The sequence below is a fragment of the Armigeres subalbatus genome, chromosome 2, assembly GCF_024139115.2.
Source record: "Armigeres subalbatus isolate Guangzhou_Male chromosome 2, GZ_Asu_2, whole genome shotgun sequence".
NCBI classification, from domain to species: domain Eukaryota; kingdom Metazoa; phylum Arthropoda; class Insecta; order Diptera; family Culicidae; genus Armigeres; species Armigeres subalbatus.
Window position 1 is genome coordinate 120,547,958 of NC_085140.1, and position 15,036 is coordinate 120,562,993.

The 15,036-nt window shown below is 39.1% G+C and overlaps 1 protein-coding gene across 1 annotated transcript in view; it reads right to left on the bottom strand.

The window, feature by feature from the left end:
* Positions 1-3,756: 3,756 nt before the first annotated feature.
* LOC134210758 (23 kDa integral membrane protein-like) overlaps positions 3,757-15,036 on the bottom strand; it is a 34,334-nt gene continuing 23,054 nt past the window's right edge. Inside the window, exons 2-5 of the mRNA XM_062687006.1 lie at positions 5,932-6,123; positions 5,703-5,870; positions 5,394-5,638; positions 3,757-4,314 (exon numbers count right to left, since the gene is read on the bottom strand). Of these exons, the coding sequence (XP_062542990.1) occupies positions 4,305-4,314; positions 5,394-5,638; positions 5,703-5,870; positions 5,932-6,123 (615 nt within the window). The 3' untranslated portion in view covers positions 3,757-4,304. The remainder of the gene's footprint in view (positions 4,315-5,393; positions 5,639-5,702; positions 5,871-5,931; positions 6,124-15,036) is intronic.

Genomic DNA, 15,036 nt, shown 5'->3' on the forward strand with positions numbered 1-15,036 from the left:
TCTTCATCAGGTTCAATGTGCAACGTGCGCAGTTTTGAAACATACTTCTGCCTTCTGTGGATTGCAGGCTTCTGGGTCTAATAGTTAGAAAGCGTACATCAGTCATTGCTAGAGGCTTTGATACCTCCCTGTACACCAGTACCAGTACAAGGAAAAAAATGAATATAATTAGGTGAGAACTCCCAATAGTTTTAAAGGAATCAGGAGAAAATGGAGAGCTGCGCAAGTTAACTCCCGTGGTAAGTCTCCGTGGGAAGAAAACAACGTGACTTCCGAATAAACATTGCACCATGGGATCCCGTAATGCTGAGTCAGGACTTAGTTAGGGACAAATAGGTTTCATAGTTATTAGAGTCGATTTAATCAGTCTAGTTCTAACTATCGAAAAACTCGTTTCGGCTTTTTTTTATTTTTGAAGAGACCCTGGGTCATCCGTTAACTCGCACAAGAGATAAAATACATGAAAGTTGATTGCCAAAGGAATATTTATATCAGTCATGGAAATACCATGATAATACACATTGCTAGCGATATCTTCTCAATGGCAAAATAAGATATTGGAAAAAAATATAACACATATGTATGAATGGTATTTTCCATAGCTCCTAAAATACTTGAACATTAATATTTCAATGAGGTGGCAGACCTGCTTGAGGTATTGAAAATTGAAATCATCCACTATCATCATGTTATGATATGAAGGATATTATACCTGAATGTACTTACGCTTGAGCTTAATTATTTATTCCAAATCTAGTATTGAATGATATGCATATCAGCTTGAACGTTTTATTAACAGCTTGAACTAATAGATTGGAATAATATATTGGGAAAAACTATATTGTTCTTGTCTGTCCATGTGAGATATTTACTCTCACAATTTATTGATTGATCACTTTTCATACTATTATGATACAATATTTTTGATTTCTATATATTATCGGTAAGTGGTGGATATCAGCACAAATAGTATGATATACGAATAGTAGTAGATATGATCAGGTTTGTACTGTTTAACTTTGTAGAGTTTACAAACATATCGTCGAAGAAGATATATCTAGCAATATCGCATGAGTTGATCGTAATTATCAGCCGCGTATGCCGATGGGAGATATTCAGACTTTTCTATAATAATTTGTAAGTTTCATAAAAAAAGATTATTAGCTGAAAAAAGGGATATAAACCAGCGACAACAACGCACTACATGTACCTACACCTACACTATTACCAGTCTTATATGTTAAATTATAAACATAAAGTTAATGATAAACGGATTGCCTTAATTAACTTGATATTTCTATTCTTCACATTTTGTAACAACTCTGGAACGAAGCACAATGTGGTCCACTAGGTGTGTATCTTAAACATTGGCATACCAATACACCAGCATTAAGTTAACAAGCATCTTCATTTTATATAAAGGGGGATGTGGTGACTGGTGCTATAATATTATTGATGCTTATACTTATTGGGGCCCGGCTCGTACTGTACGCATATTGTACCACATCTGTATGCGCCACACTGGCTGACCAGTGACCAGCGGTGCGATAGTGAGTGCTTGCTATACAGCTGAGTCAATCAAGGTTTCAGTCTTATATATACTCTCGTGATGACCACACGCGACTACCACAACACCTAAAGGTTCCTTTTTTCATTTATTGTTTTTGTTGATTGTAAAACAACAAATTACGAAAATTTTGCCTTGACGACAGTGCTAAATGTTGTTCTAAAGGGCCGTTCAGAGAATATGTACTGATTACTGAGATGACATTTCTGGGTACCGAGGATTGTTCAAAGTGTGCGCAACTGGAACCACGAAATATTCTTCAGTTTTATATTGATTGTTGGTCATATCGTACGCTTCGAACAGCCAACCGATCCCAGCAGGCCAGGAAACCAACGCGGAATCATCAGTTGCCATTGGCAACCATCACCCATCAGCGGTGGTCGAACAGGCGACGGACAGCGTTGCGGAGAGGCACAATCCAGCGAAGAGGCAGATTGCCTGCCCACTATCAAGCGACGAACTACCTCGCGGACGAACCCGATTTCGCGGCGCGCACTTGACGGCGTGCATTCAGCGGTCGCCATAACAACGCCTCAACCAACGACGCGGACGGCGTCTACCACGGCAAACGGCACGCTTGTGCAGCAACCTCGTGGCATCAAAAAAATATAATAACCGGCCTACTGCGCATCTAACAGCATTCAGCTGAGACGCTAGCGGTACGCATGGCAATACGCCTTCCATAACATGTAACCAACCTATGGTTGGTATTTAAAGAGGATTGGAGGATTGGTACAAAGTGGCTTTTTATAATAAATATTAAATTAAATTCTCTCTAGCTGCGACAAGGAGTCGAAAAACAATTTGCAATGGAGAGCAAAGGTCAGTTCTACCACCGTTGCGAGGACACTGAGTCTGATCGTAGTCCGGAAGATTACGACAAGTGTGTATCAGTGGAGAACACTCGACGGCTGCAGGTGCTCATCAACAGATGCCTGCGGTGTATGATTCGGGCCTGGTTGCTTCACAACTGGATCTTAAACAAACGAGCTGCATCGCCGTTGTCACCAGAGGCCGATAGCAACAGAATTTAGGGATCGGAAGTGGGGCTGGGTTGGCAACACCTTACGTAAGGGGCGGAAAAGAAATATGTAAACACGCATTAGACTGGAACCCAGCGGGACATCTCAGCAGAGGCAAACTCAGAGGCTCACCAGGCAAAAAGTTAAGGCGATAGCTGGACACCGCTCAAAATGGAGATCTTTTAAGTTTTTCAGTCGGTGTACAGGACCCATAAGTAAGTAAGTAAAAAGAGCTTGAAGGTTACGATTTTCACCAGATCCAGCCATTCATTTGCAAAACAAACAGAGATAATATGGACGTTGTTGGCGAGTTCGATTCTCAGACATATCTGGTATCTTTCATTGATTATCACCTCTCCAACCACATGGTACAAGATACAAGTTAATACAATGGCAGGCTTATATAGGTATGATTCGATGAGGGAATGCTAATAACAACGATAAGCTAATTGGCTGGTTAATTTTCAGCAAAAACAAATTTACGAAAAAAAAAAGAAAATTGTGGCTAAAATTAATCGAAAAATATTAGCTTTGTAGATCTGTCTTAATTGCTGACATCTGAGTCTCATTATTTTCTTTCGACAACTATAAATATGATAAGACTGATAATACTAGTGGTGACAGCGGGTAAACTGCACGGGGCGGTGATATTACAATTAATCATAATTACTCATATAGGTCACATGTGCCACACATATCAACATCGACGAAAAGCGTATGGGAACCCATTCGAGGAACGTGCCACTTTCTTTATCACGAACCGATCAGCACAAAACACAAATTTCACAATGCATTGTATTGAGACGATCACTACATCGAACAGTAAATACAAATAAACACCATTTCAGTTTATTGAAAAACATCCCTTGCCCCGTATGAATCTCTATGATTAAACGCTCGCGTCACTATCAAAGGTTGTAGATGATAAACGTGTTTCCAATGGTCGCCGAAACACTGCCATTTTTCGTCGCAATTCAAATGGTGATGGTGCTGAGAACCTATCTCGAGGAATGTAGCTATGACAATGCGTTGATTCGTGGTAGATAATGGACAACGTTTCGGTTGAGATATTGACCCTTCTGAAGGGTTCGTCAAACTTCGACAGTTTTTTTTAAGTTTGAAGACCGGAAACAAAACTAAGATAAACACAGATATGCACATATCATATAGTATGTAAACGGTATACACAGGTACCATACATGAAATAATATATTTAGTTCGAATTTTGTTTGTTATTCAGTTTGGTTCGGTTGTTAAATCAATTCTGTTCGCTTAAACAATAGACTCTAAACATCTAAAGACTTCAAGTAAACAAGAAAATTCCACTTCATAGATGATATAATTTGCGAGGATGGTCATCCTCTGATCATTTTAAATCTAACTCATTGTACGCATTCTGTCCAATCAGGTTTTGTTAGAAAATTTTGAACATGAGATACGTGATTGGACCAGTTTCAACTGAAGACAATATAAACATTGTTTACAGTGTCTTCAGTTTGAACTACAAAAATAATGAACAAGTGGAGGTAGCTTGCTTTGATTCCATGTGAGCATTGAATTTTCATTATATCGGGTTGATCCTGTTAAATGATGAAAGATTCAATTCTGTTTCGATTGGATGAAATGTAAAGCTGACGATCCAATATAGTACTAAAGAGCGGACATATAAACATTTTAGAACAAATTTGCCCCCGTGTCAAGCGTCAACATCAAGCTTAAGCGTATCTGTGGAGAAAGAAAAATGAGGTAAATGGTTATTTGCAGTCAGATCAGATTTATTCCGTTAGTTTTCGTTAGAATGTTTGACTTATTCCTTTGTAATACTACTCTAGTCGATTGATGAATCTGTTGTTAACTTCAAAGTTAGTTTATGTATTTGTATTATGTAGATCACTGCATGGTCGCTAACTTGTATGTATACAGAATAAATATTTTTCCTTTTTACCACATATCGTCACAGTACCCGTCACGCAGTCTTGCTTGCAAAAATTACCAATTCATTCAGCAAATGTAAAAAAAAACACGTAAAGTTCATTTTTCAATTAATCTTCGTTTTTGATAACGTCATTTTACATGAAAATATGGAGTGATGCACGGGTTCATTAAGTTTATGGTTGGAAGGCGTCGAACTCATTTGGAACGAATACGTTTGATTCCGACAATGGTTTGAGTTCGTGATTGGTTGAGTTCATGAAGAAGGACTACGAAAACGGTCAGCAGACTATTTTACACCTAAACACTTATTCGCCTGTCAGAGTTTAATCGGTTTTATATATAATAAATTATTTGGCTTTATATTTATTGAAGTTAAGTTCATTCGGTTGATTTATAAAATCAAACTGAAAATTCTATCGCTTAGTGAATTTTGACATTTGACTGGAGTTCGTCAATCCATTTTGCACCAAAATTCGTCAGTTCTGTTGATGGTCTACTCATTAAATCATCAAGAACAAATCCATCAATCAAACAAACGGACCAAAAAAAATCGAAAGGATGAACTTGAATTCAAAAATTTAATAACTTAATTCAACATGTTCCAAAAACCATTTGTAAGGTCTGTAAGGTAATTCTGATAAAATAATAAAAGGTAATAAATGACGCCTAAAAAATCTTTAAATGATTCATAGCCACGGAAAAGATATTGAAACTTAAGAGACCAGCCAGCCAAGCGCTGAAAGTCTCTTTAATAAAGTTAAAAAAATATTTTCAATTTTGTCATTCAATTTGACATTCATTCTAGGCTCAAACCGTACAGTGATCGTTATGTGCGTTTGTGAGTTTTAGATAATCAATGATAACCAGACCTTCTCTCTTGGTTGCGAATTCCGTTGGCTAGACAACAGGCGGCGATCAAGCCAATCAGTTCGACGGCGGCTACACCCAGCGAAACCCATCCGAGAACGTCGCCAGCAGTATCGATGAACTCCCCGAGACGCGCCTGGCAACCGTGTGTGAAGGGAATGCACAACGGAGCCGTTCCAGCCTGGCAGCACGACTGAGGATGGCTGCCGTACCAGTCCAGGGCAGAGGTCTTACCGCAACATTGGAGCTGAAATTGATTCGACAGTTATTGAAATTGGCCTTCACGGTATTACTTGAGGTTGAACACATACATTAATTTGGATGGTATCAATCAGTTCTCTATTTCCGGGACGATCGCGCTCATCGAACAGCTTGGCGAAGCCCTTCTTGAAGGCTTCACGAGCATCTCCCACGTAGATGAACACCAGAGCAGCAATGACGATTTGGGCAATGATCAATACCATCAAGAAGAAGCCATACTGCAAAGAAATTTTAACCGATTAGTTTCGTGAATTGTCATCTCATATCTGCAGATCTTACGGTCGAAGTCATGCAGTACGATTCCCGAATCGCACCGCAGCATCCGAAGAAGGCGATCACGAACACGACCGATCCGAGTATGATGAACAGAATTGACGGAGCCACGATGCTATGCTCATCGCTGATATCCTGCAGGTCGGCGATCTTACTCAACGAGACGCCCCCGATCACTACCAGTGCAATACCGCATAGCTGAAAGGATAGAAAACAGTCATTATCGGAATCGTTATCGATAATTCGGATTACATATGCGTGGACTGAGCTGGCTTCAAACTGCAATGAACAACAACGGTGACAAATAGCGACAGAATGACATCACGCTCGGGGAATTTTCTGCGCAACGGACAATTTATTCCGCGGATGGAGTGGATAGTGATCTACTAGCGGCAGTATGAGGCACGTCGTATGATAGAATTACGCTAATGATCCATCAGCTAAACGAATATTATTTATATACATTTTATGGAAGTTATCATTCCTGTTTTTGAACAAAAGGATTTCGTTATCATCAAAGGTTTTTTTTTATCTATTGCATTTATTTGACAGGCTCAGGCGTGTATAACACTTAACGGAGCCGAGACTCTTTATGATATTTAAAAAACTGTATCATTATTATGAATAGTTTGTAAGGGGAAAGGGACATTGACTTCATCGAAGGTTAAATGAACCTTAAATAGCGTAATATTGCATATGGGAAATGGGCACTGATAAAGATCTTCACAATTGTGTCAGTATATTTGCCGAACAGATAATCGGGATACTAAATCCAGTTTCATCCTTTATTATTCTTAATGATTAACTATGAAACCATGTGTTATGATTAGTTTATAAATGGGAATAGTAATTTTTCAGGTGCGTGCCGAGACGAAGATTTTTGTATTTTTTGAATACCTAATCTACTTGAAATTTTGACTTGGATTTCCGATGAGATATGAAATGAAAAAGAGAACCGAACATGTTTTAAGAATCAAATGCGATTATTAAACGACGAAGGGAAACCTTACGATTTAAACGATTTAAAGCAAAGATAAAGAAACGATATACAAACATTTATACCTACATCCAAATTAAAAGTGCTTCGTAAACTATGGAAAAACCTGTGTGTTCTAGTTGGTGGTATTCCCGTAGATATATACTATACCTTAGTAATAAATCAAACAAATATCTATCAGACGCATTATTGCAATTTCACGATAAAAACGAACACATGTTGTCATTCAGTTCGATCGGTATCTTGCAATAGACTTTACTAGCAGTAGGTAAATTCACGGAGACAAATCGATATGAATAGCATGTTTATTGCTTTGAACATTATGCATCGATAATAAACACAAATGGATAATTCATTCAATCAGCAATCATTGCTGAAAATTGTACTAGTTTCGCGGAAATATCATTACGAATTCAGCTTATTTATCATATCTATTGCCAAATATTAGATTCTTTTATTCATTGTCAAATGTTATGATTTTACAACTAATACGATTTTCATTGACTCACGAAAGAAAATTTATGAAGGTTTAATTGAATCATGTCATCTAGAAATTTCTTTACCGATTATTCAATTATTGGATGCCCAGAACCACAAAACATTAACCTCAGAAGCACACGCATACCTAATAATTTATTAGTCTCCATCGGCAACCTTAGACTTCATGATTGTTTGCCGCCAGAGACTGCACATGGGGAGAGTGATAGATTCCATTGATTGGAATTTGATGTTACTCATGTCAATAAAAATACCAATAATGTAGCCATTATTTAAATTTTGGTCTTTACAAAGTGATTCATACAATGATCTCAGTTCTTTGTAACATATTCAATGAATTTCGTCATGAGTATTGATGTAGGGGCTATTATTGCTCTGCAAATGGGGGGCGATTCAATTTCTACGTTGCACGACCGTCTATTTCGATTAACTAATAAAAGTCGATAAAAATTATATTAGCTTAAAATCCTTACAATCTGTTCATATGAAAATGAGTTTGCTTTTCCTTCGAGGCCTTATAGCTCACGAACGAGTTGACCGATTTGCCAGATTTTCTATAGAGAGCGGCGTTGATTTGACATTGACATTAAGAATTCAACAACAAACCCGAGCAACGAAGCAACAACGTTCTGCTAGTCAGAAATAATTTTCAAATATGTAGTAATGCAAAATTAATTTTTAGATATTTTTATCAAGGTGCATCATATACCATGTTCTTCTACATTGAATGATACAATGAAACCTCACACATTTTAGGTTGAAGGTAAAACACATTAGCTTAACACGGTTGAGTGAATGGTAATTGAATGCTGACAATGTAATGTTGGGCTTTCAACGAAAACAAATCTTGCCGTTGTTTATTAGGAGAGAATTAACTGTTCTCATTTCCAATAATGGATTGTTATCCCCAGGAACCGTTAAAAACCTACACTAATTCAGAATGGAATTTTCTGGGGGTTTCGTCCCCCCTGTAAGATTTTGTTTATTCACATTTTTTGATTACGAAAATGAAGCTAGGATGAATTAAAAGTTTTTTGTACATACATGTATGTACTCAAATCCACATTGCTCCACTTTTGGGATCGAATCTTATGCCAAGATCAGGGTTTGAACCCAAAAAAGAATGAAAAAATCTCTCAATAATCATGTTTTTGCCTTTCTCGTACAACTAAGTTGTACCGAAAGGCTATCATTTCACTCCAAATTCGAACTTTTGATAGAAGTCCCGGAGACCCATAGTGTTATATACCATTCGACTCAGCTCGATGAACTGAACAAATGTCTGTCTGTCCGTGTGTGCGTGTGTGTGTGTGTATGTGTGTGCGTGTGTGTGTGCACAAAATGCCATAAAAAACATTAGCCAAATTTTCACATAGAAACTCTTAACCGATTTTCTTGCAACAAGTTGCATCCGCCAAAGACTAAAACGCTGTTGATCACTATTGAATTTCATAATAATTGCAAATTGCAAAAAATAGATAATATTAAAATAGTGATGAGACATAGTCACATAGAACAATAATTTGTTATGAAAAATGCCTTGCATCTATGAATATTTTTAAAGTTTATCCATGGCTTGCTCCCATTAAGAGTTTCATCGTACTATAAAGATGCTCGTGATGCACGCATTTAGGCGTAAGTATGCTCTTCGTTCAGTTTCATAGTACTATGAAATTGTCCGAAAGTCAAAATTCGAATATAGGAAATTCGAGAAACTTTTGGCAGAGCCATCTGTCGTCTACTAGTGTAAATTTTCTATCATAACATTAGACGGTGTAACTGTTTTGCGTTTCTTGTACATCATCGAGGTGTAAGTGTAAAGGCTACATTTATTACCTTTTTGCGCGAGAAAGGCGCCATCACCGCTAGGTGGATTCTTCTGGTTTTATATACTCTCAATAGCAGGCCTGGTAGCGGGTCTCTTTTTAGTGGCTTGGTCATTTTTTTCGGCCAAGGAAAGGAATTAAAAAAAAAAATTTTTTGGGTCGCTAAAGTCACTTTTTCTCAAAAAAGGTCACTATTTTCAACTACACAGGATTCTGTTTTTACACGATTTTTTTTCGCTCGTATTTTTGATTGTGTCACTTCTATTTCACACCAAAATTTTTGCAACATGTTTAAAAAAAATCCCAAATAATTCAACGTGGTAATTCATATGCGTTAAACATTTAGGATGGGTGCAAAATTGCGAGAGTGTAAATCGTGTAAAAACAGAATCCAGTGCGTATTTTGAAACAATTGACTAAGATTTTTTGAATAAAGCTTCGTCGAATGATGCTTGTTCATGGCGGAAATGAAATTACGGATCTTACGGAAAAATTATCACTCTGAAACTTCGCCAGTCATTTCACTCGCTGCTCTTATTGGCATTTCACCAGTAGCTAATTGAAGACGTCACAGTTTGTAAATTGGTATATACTCCATTGCGCAGTGACGTCACGCATGATAAGTACTGGTCTTGTGCTTTAGAAAGGATTACATTTTAATTTTGAGATACTTATGTTATTCTTAAGATTATCTGGTCAATAATTACCTAAACGAGGTTGTACTTGAATGTGGAATGAGCATGAGCATGATTAACCACCCACGGTTGCTACTCCGTTATTGCCAGTCCAGCTGTAATTACACAGAGAACCAGTAGATGAAGTTTGGGACTATCATCATCTTCAATGTGTAAGAACTGGTGACCCAAAAATAAGCAATACCAGCGCCGGCCGTGTCCGAATACAGGTCAATTAAGGAATAGGTAGGAAATTGTTGACGTGGTACTCGCTTTGATAGAAGCCGACGAGTTATCCGCACTTCCACGAGAAATCACTGGGATGTTGGATACATGGGGCAGGGAGTGTGGCGGGTTTCGTTTTGGTAAACGGTCTGCCGTGCATAGCGTGTGGTTTGATTTAAAACAAGAACAATCGAAAAACGCGAAATATTTTAATTATCGACCGCACTACACGGATACGAACTAAATCTTCACTTTCTGATTAACTTATTCACCCGCACAAAGCAGAACAAAATGTCGGTGACCGGCCGATCGCGCTGCTTACTGGAGAATCTGAAACACGAGAAAACACGCACTGAACTAATTTATTTTCTTATAAGCCGCGCAATACAGAACACAATATTTCGGGAGATCGCACGATCGTTTTGCTGTCCGAAACAAGAGATAACACGCACTCAAGGTTGTACTTGAAAGTGATATACACTACTGTTGACTAACGAAACATTTGTGGGATTGTTTATTTACATTTGCTTCATACTACATGCTGAGGAGGAGCGATGCACCGCATATTACCCCCCTGCATTTTTGTTGCTTGTCGGCTCCACCTCAAATGTAGAGCCCTGTAAGAAGAGTAACATCATGTGCCACGTTTGACAGGTCTCCTGCTCGTTTGGAACGCGCATTTGTATGGAGCTGACAGACGATTCTGTTCCAATTCTGACACTTGACGACACTGTTATTATAGTCACTGTACTCAAATGTACTCCGACACTGACTAACAAGCTTCCCAACAAACAATTTGAACAGAAGCTAAATTTTTAGCAGAAGAAGGCAATTTTTGGTTGAATAAGCCATTTATCAGCTTCCAATGTTTGTTGGGTTACAACGGTGAGCCAAAAAGAGTGCCCACCAAACTTTTTTCATCTGCCAATAGATGGTGCACGGAAGAATTGTCAGATCGACAACCCTGTCTATGTTCGACAATGTTCGTGCTTCGTCGTATCTTAAAATTATTGAACAACTCAGCTTTCAGCCGGAGGAAGATTATTAAGTTCCATGACCGCGAAAAGAGTGAAAGTACGCGTCGGAACCTTTAAGTAAAACGTAGTTAAAAACCCAGATTAATCCACCTAGCGGAGATGATGCCTTTCTCGTGCGGTAAAAAATAGTATTTTGGCCATAACTACCAAGCCTATTGTCCGATCCGTCCAATTTTCAATAGGAAACAATGGGGCAGTATACTGCGTCGAATCAGCCTGTTGTGAGGGAATCCGTTCAGGGTAAGTGCATTAAAAATGAGCTAGACTTTTTTACGCGCTTTTTTATGAGGAAAAGTATTTTGGCCATAACTTCCAAGCCCATAGTCCGATCCGGCCAATTTTCAATAGGAAACAATGGGGCAGTATAATGCGTCGAATGCAACCTGTTGCGAGTAAATTGGTTGAGGGTAAGTGCAAAAAAAGTGAGCTAAACTTTTTGCTCTTTTGGTGCGCACATACACACACACATACACACACACACACACACACGCACACACACACAGACATCACCTCAATTCGTCGAGCTGAGTCGATTGGTATATAACACTATGGGTCTCCGAGCCTTCTATAAAAAGTTTGTTTTTGGAGTGAACATATAGCCTTTACGTATACTTAGTATACGAGAAAGGCAAAAAGTATTGAAATATACTGTGTACGATTTTTTAAACGGATTGCCGGTGTTCCAAGTGTGATAACCGAGAAGGGTGAGTGAGAAAACGGAGAAAAAGGTAAAAATCACATTCGTGACGTCACAGGGGTGCTAACCATGCGTTCAGGTCAAGAGCGGCCTTTTTCTTTTTTCCCCATCGCTTGGTGGCATAAGCGGTGGATTGTATTCCCCAGGATTAACCTCGGACGATTCGGACAGGGCTCCGGAAACAGCAACGGTCTTTCGTTGAAGAATTCCGCCATCTTGGACATTGTTCTCGTCGAAGCGTGCGTGGCCATCTTGACGAGAGGGCCATTCCTATTGTGTTCATTCAGCGGCCATTCCGTCATCACGGTATCTACGTGGCCGGTGTGTCGCCATCGACATCTCGGGACAGCTTTCGGCGTCACCCATCGCATCAAAAAGTTGTCACGCTGGTCGCAAGTAAGCGCGGCCATTTTGTTGGCGTATCGCCAAGTCATCGTCCGGCGGATCATCAAGCTCTCACCCGGCGCATCGTCAAGCTCTCGCCTGGCGGATCGCCCAGCCCTCGTCCGGCGCATCGTCAAGCCTCCATCCAGTACGTCGCCAAGCCCTCGCCTGGCGCATCGTCCGGCGGATCGCCAAGCTCTCACCCGGCGCATCGTCAAGATCTCGTGCTGTGGATAGCCAAGCCTTCACCCGGCGCATCGACAAGCCTCCATTCAGTACATCGCCAAGCCCTCGCCCAGCGCCTCATCAATCCTTCACCCGGTGCATCGACAAGCCTCCATACCGTTCGTAGCCTGGCCTATGGCACGGACGTCGCCAAGGCCTTCGCCCAGTTCATCCTCCAGCCTTGATCATCGTCAAGCTAGCGTACAGGCGCATCGTTCAACCTCCATCCGGTACGTCGCCAAGCCTCCGTCCGGTGCAGAACCCGGCCTGCGTCAACGTCAACCTACCTGCCTCCTGCCACCCATTCGCCACCGGATGCCGGTGATCACCAATAACCGCAAGTACCCCCCCACAATGTTTTGTGACGTCACTCAATCAAAAAACCCCATGCTGAGGAGAATAAATCGCAAGTAAAAATGTATGTAACACTTTTTTCCACACAAGCAATCCCTAAGGTTTTTTACACAGTTTTCTCTTTGTGATCGTTCTCGGACTCAAAAAGGAGTCACCAGGCCTCGCTTTCCGCGGGCGGATATTTGAAAAAAATCGACCCAAGACGGGTGTTGTACCTACACCCTCCACGCTTAGCGCTTCTTGACTGACGCGCTAACCATCTGGACTGTATACCAGATGAGGAAAGATGCGATTAAATGCTATCATAATCTACGTTTCATGTTAGTGGATGTGAGAATCATCATATAAAATCAAATAGAAGGGCAACAGGGATGGCACTGGGTGATACAAGTGGAATTGGAACCATACAAACCCGTGTCCTTTTCCGTCGTTATGCTAAATGGAATCGGGAAGATTGTGTGGATCATATTGCTGTATACGATACCTATACTTGTTCTAGGAGGAACAAATGAGTGTCGTTTAGATGTATTGATCGAAACCAAATAAACTAGCTAAATGCAATGAGCTGGATTAACAAGTATGACATTCTCTGATCGGTTTTCATGTACGCTTAATACAACGAATGTCACCATTGAATAACTTCTCCCAATAATGACCAAATGCTATCATTTTTTTCATAGCACAAAGTCATAAATATGTTAAACGATCTGTACTGATAGAAAAGCCAACATTCCATCACAATTTCAGAATTTTTGGATTTTAAGTTTTTGCCTCAATATGAGGGATCAACCCTGATTAGTTATAATTTGGCGAAAAAATTCAAGAAAATATAAATTATTCTCGACCGGCTATTTTTTTTTGTATATTTGACAGATATAATGAAGGGTTTGCTCCAAAAAATATTTATTGAGTGGATATCATAGATAGGAGATCAATTTTCCCCCAATTTTGAAGAAAGATTCCATGCGCTGTCGAATTTCATAGGAACAATCGTAATTGTATAAATAAAAACTCGTAATGACTTATATCCCTTGCAATATCCTATAGCAGTGCGAATTAATGTCTATGTGAATCGTAATACAATCAAAACCACTCCAGTCAAAATGGATTGTTGAAGTTTCAAGGTGCTGTAAAGATATTTATAAATTGTGTAATTTATGTTGGACAAGAATCCGATTAACTTTAAGATGTGCAGTACGGTGCGGTGGTTCAGTATCCGCCTGCAGATCTAAAGATCGCATGTTCGAGACTTTGGTGCTGGTGAGATTTTATTTTTATTTTTTTATATTTTAATGTTTAATCGTAGGGTATCTGTTCCATTATTAATAACATGCTCCTGTATCAATAACATTTGCAAAACAGGCAATTTAGGCTCAATTTGTGTCGTATTTTGTTGTTATCCGGCGTGCTCACTGCAGAAAAAAAATCACAAAAATTAGAAATAAAACAATTTGCACACCAATTCTTTGTTTTCGAATGGTATTGATTTGGGTACATGGTATGAATTCAAGGAGCAGTTCCCCTAATACTGTTCTTATGATGTCGGGAAAATCGTTAAATAAAATCTTATGTACCAATATCGCCTCCACTTTGGTACGTATATAGCCAATCTATGCATTATATACGATTAAGTTGATTCTTATATAATAAACTGTATCAAGAGTTATAGGTGCCAAAATGTTGACTGGGTTATGCCTCTATTTTATCGTCTATCAATATGCATTAGCAATTGAAAACGAATTCTGCAAACCCGGATCTCGGAATAATCCTAAATACTGAGGTTTATTCTGCATCTATTCAAAAATAGATGTTGGTCTCTGATAGGAGAGGCAGAGTGCAACCCCAATTCTGATAGTGGAGATAACATTTGGGCTACAGTCCGATTAATAAGGCGTCAAATATAAGTAACCATAAAAGATGGAAAGTAGCATGGAGTCTGGAAAGCTGGAATGTAACATGGAGTCTTTAAATTGTAAATTGTTACGTGGCTCTGATAGAGATTCTGCATTCTAGCCCAATGTTGAACTCCAACACATAAAAGTGGAGTATTATAGTTCATAATATGCTCTGATAGAGAAGACAGAGCCAACATAGGCCTAATTTTGTCAAAAAGATGATAAGAATTTTGATAAAGAGTTGTTAAAAATTGTACTTTTCAGCCTGGTTAGACAATTGGCTTTTGATTATTTTATTG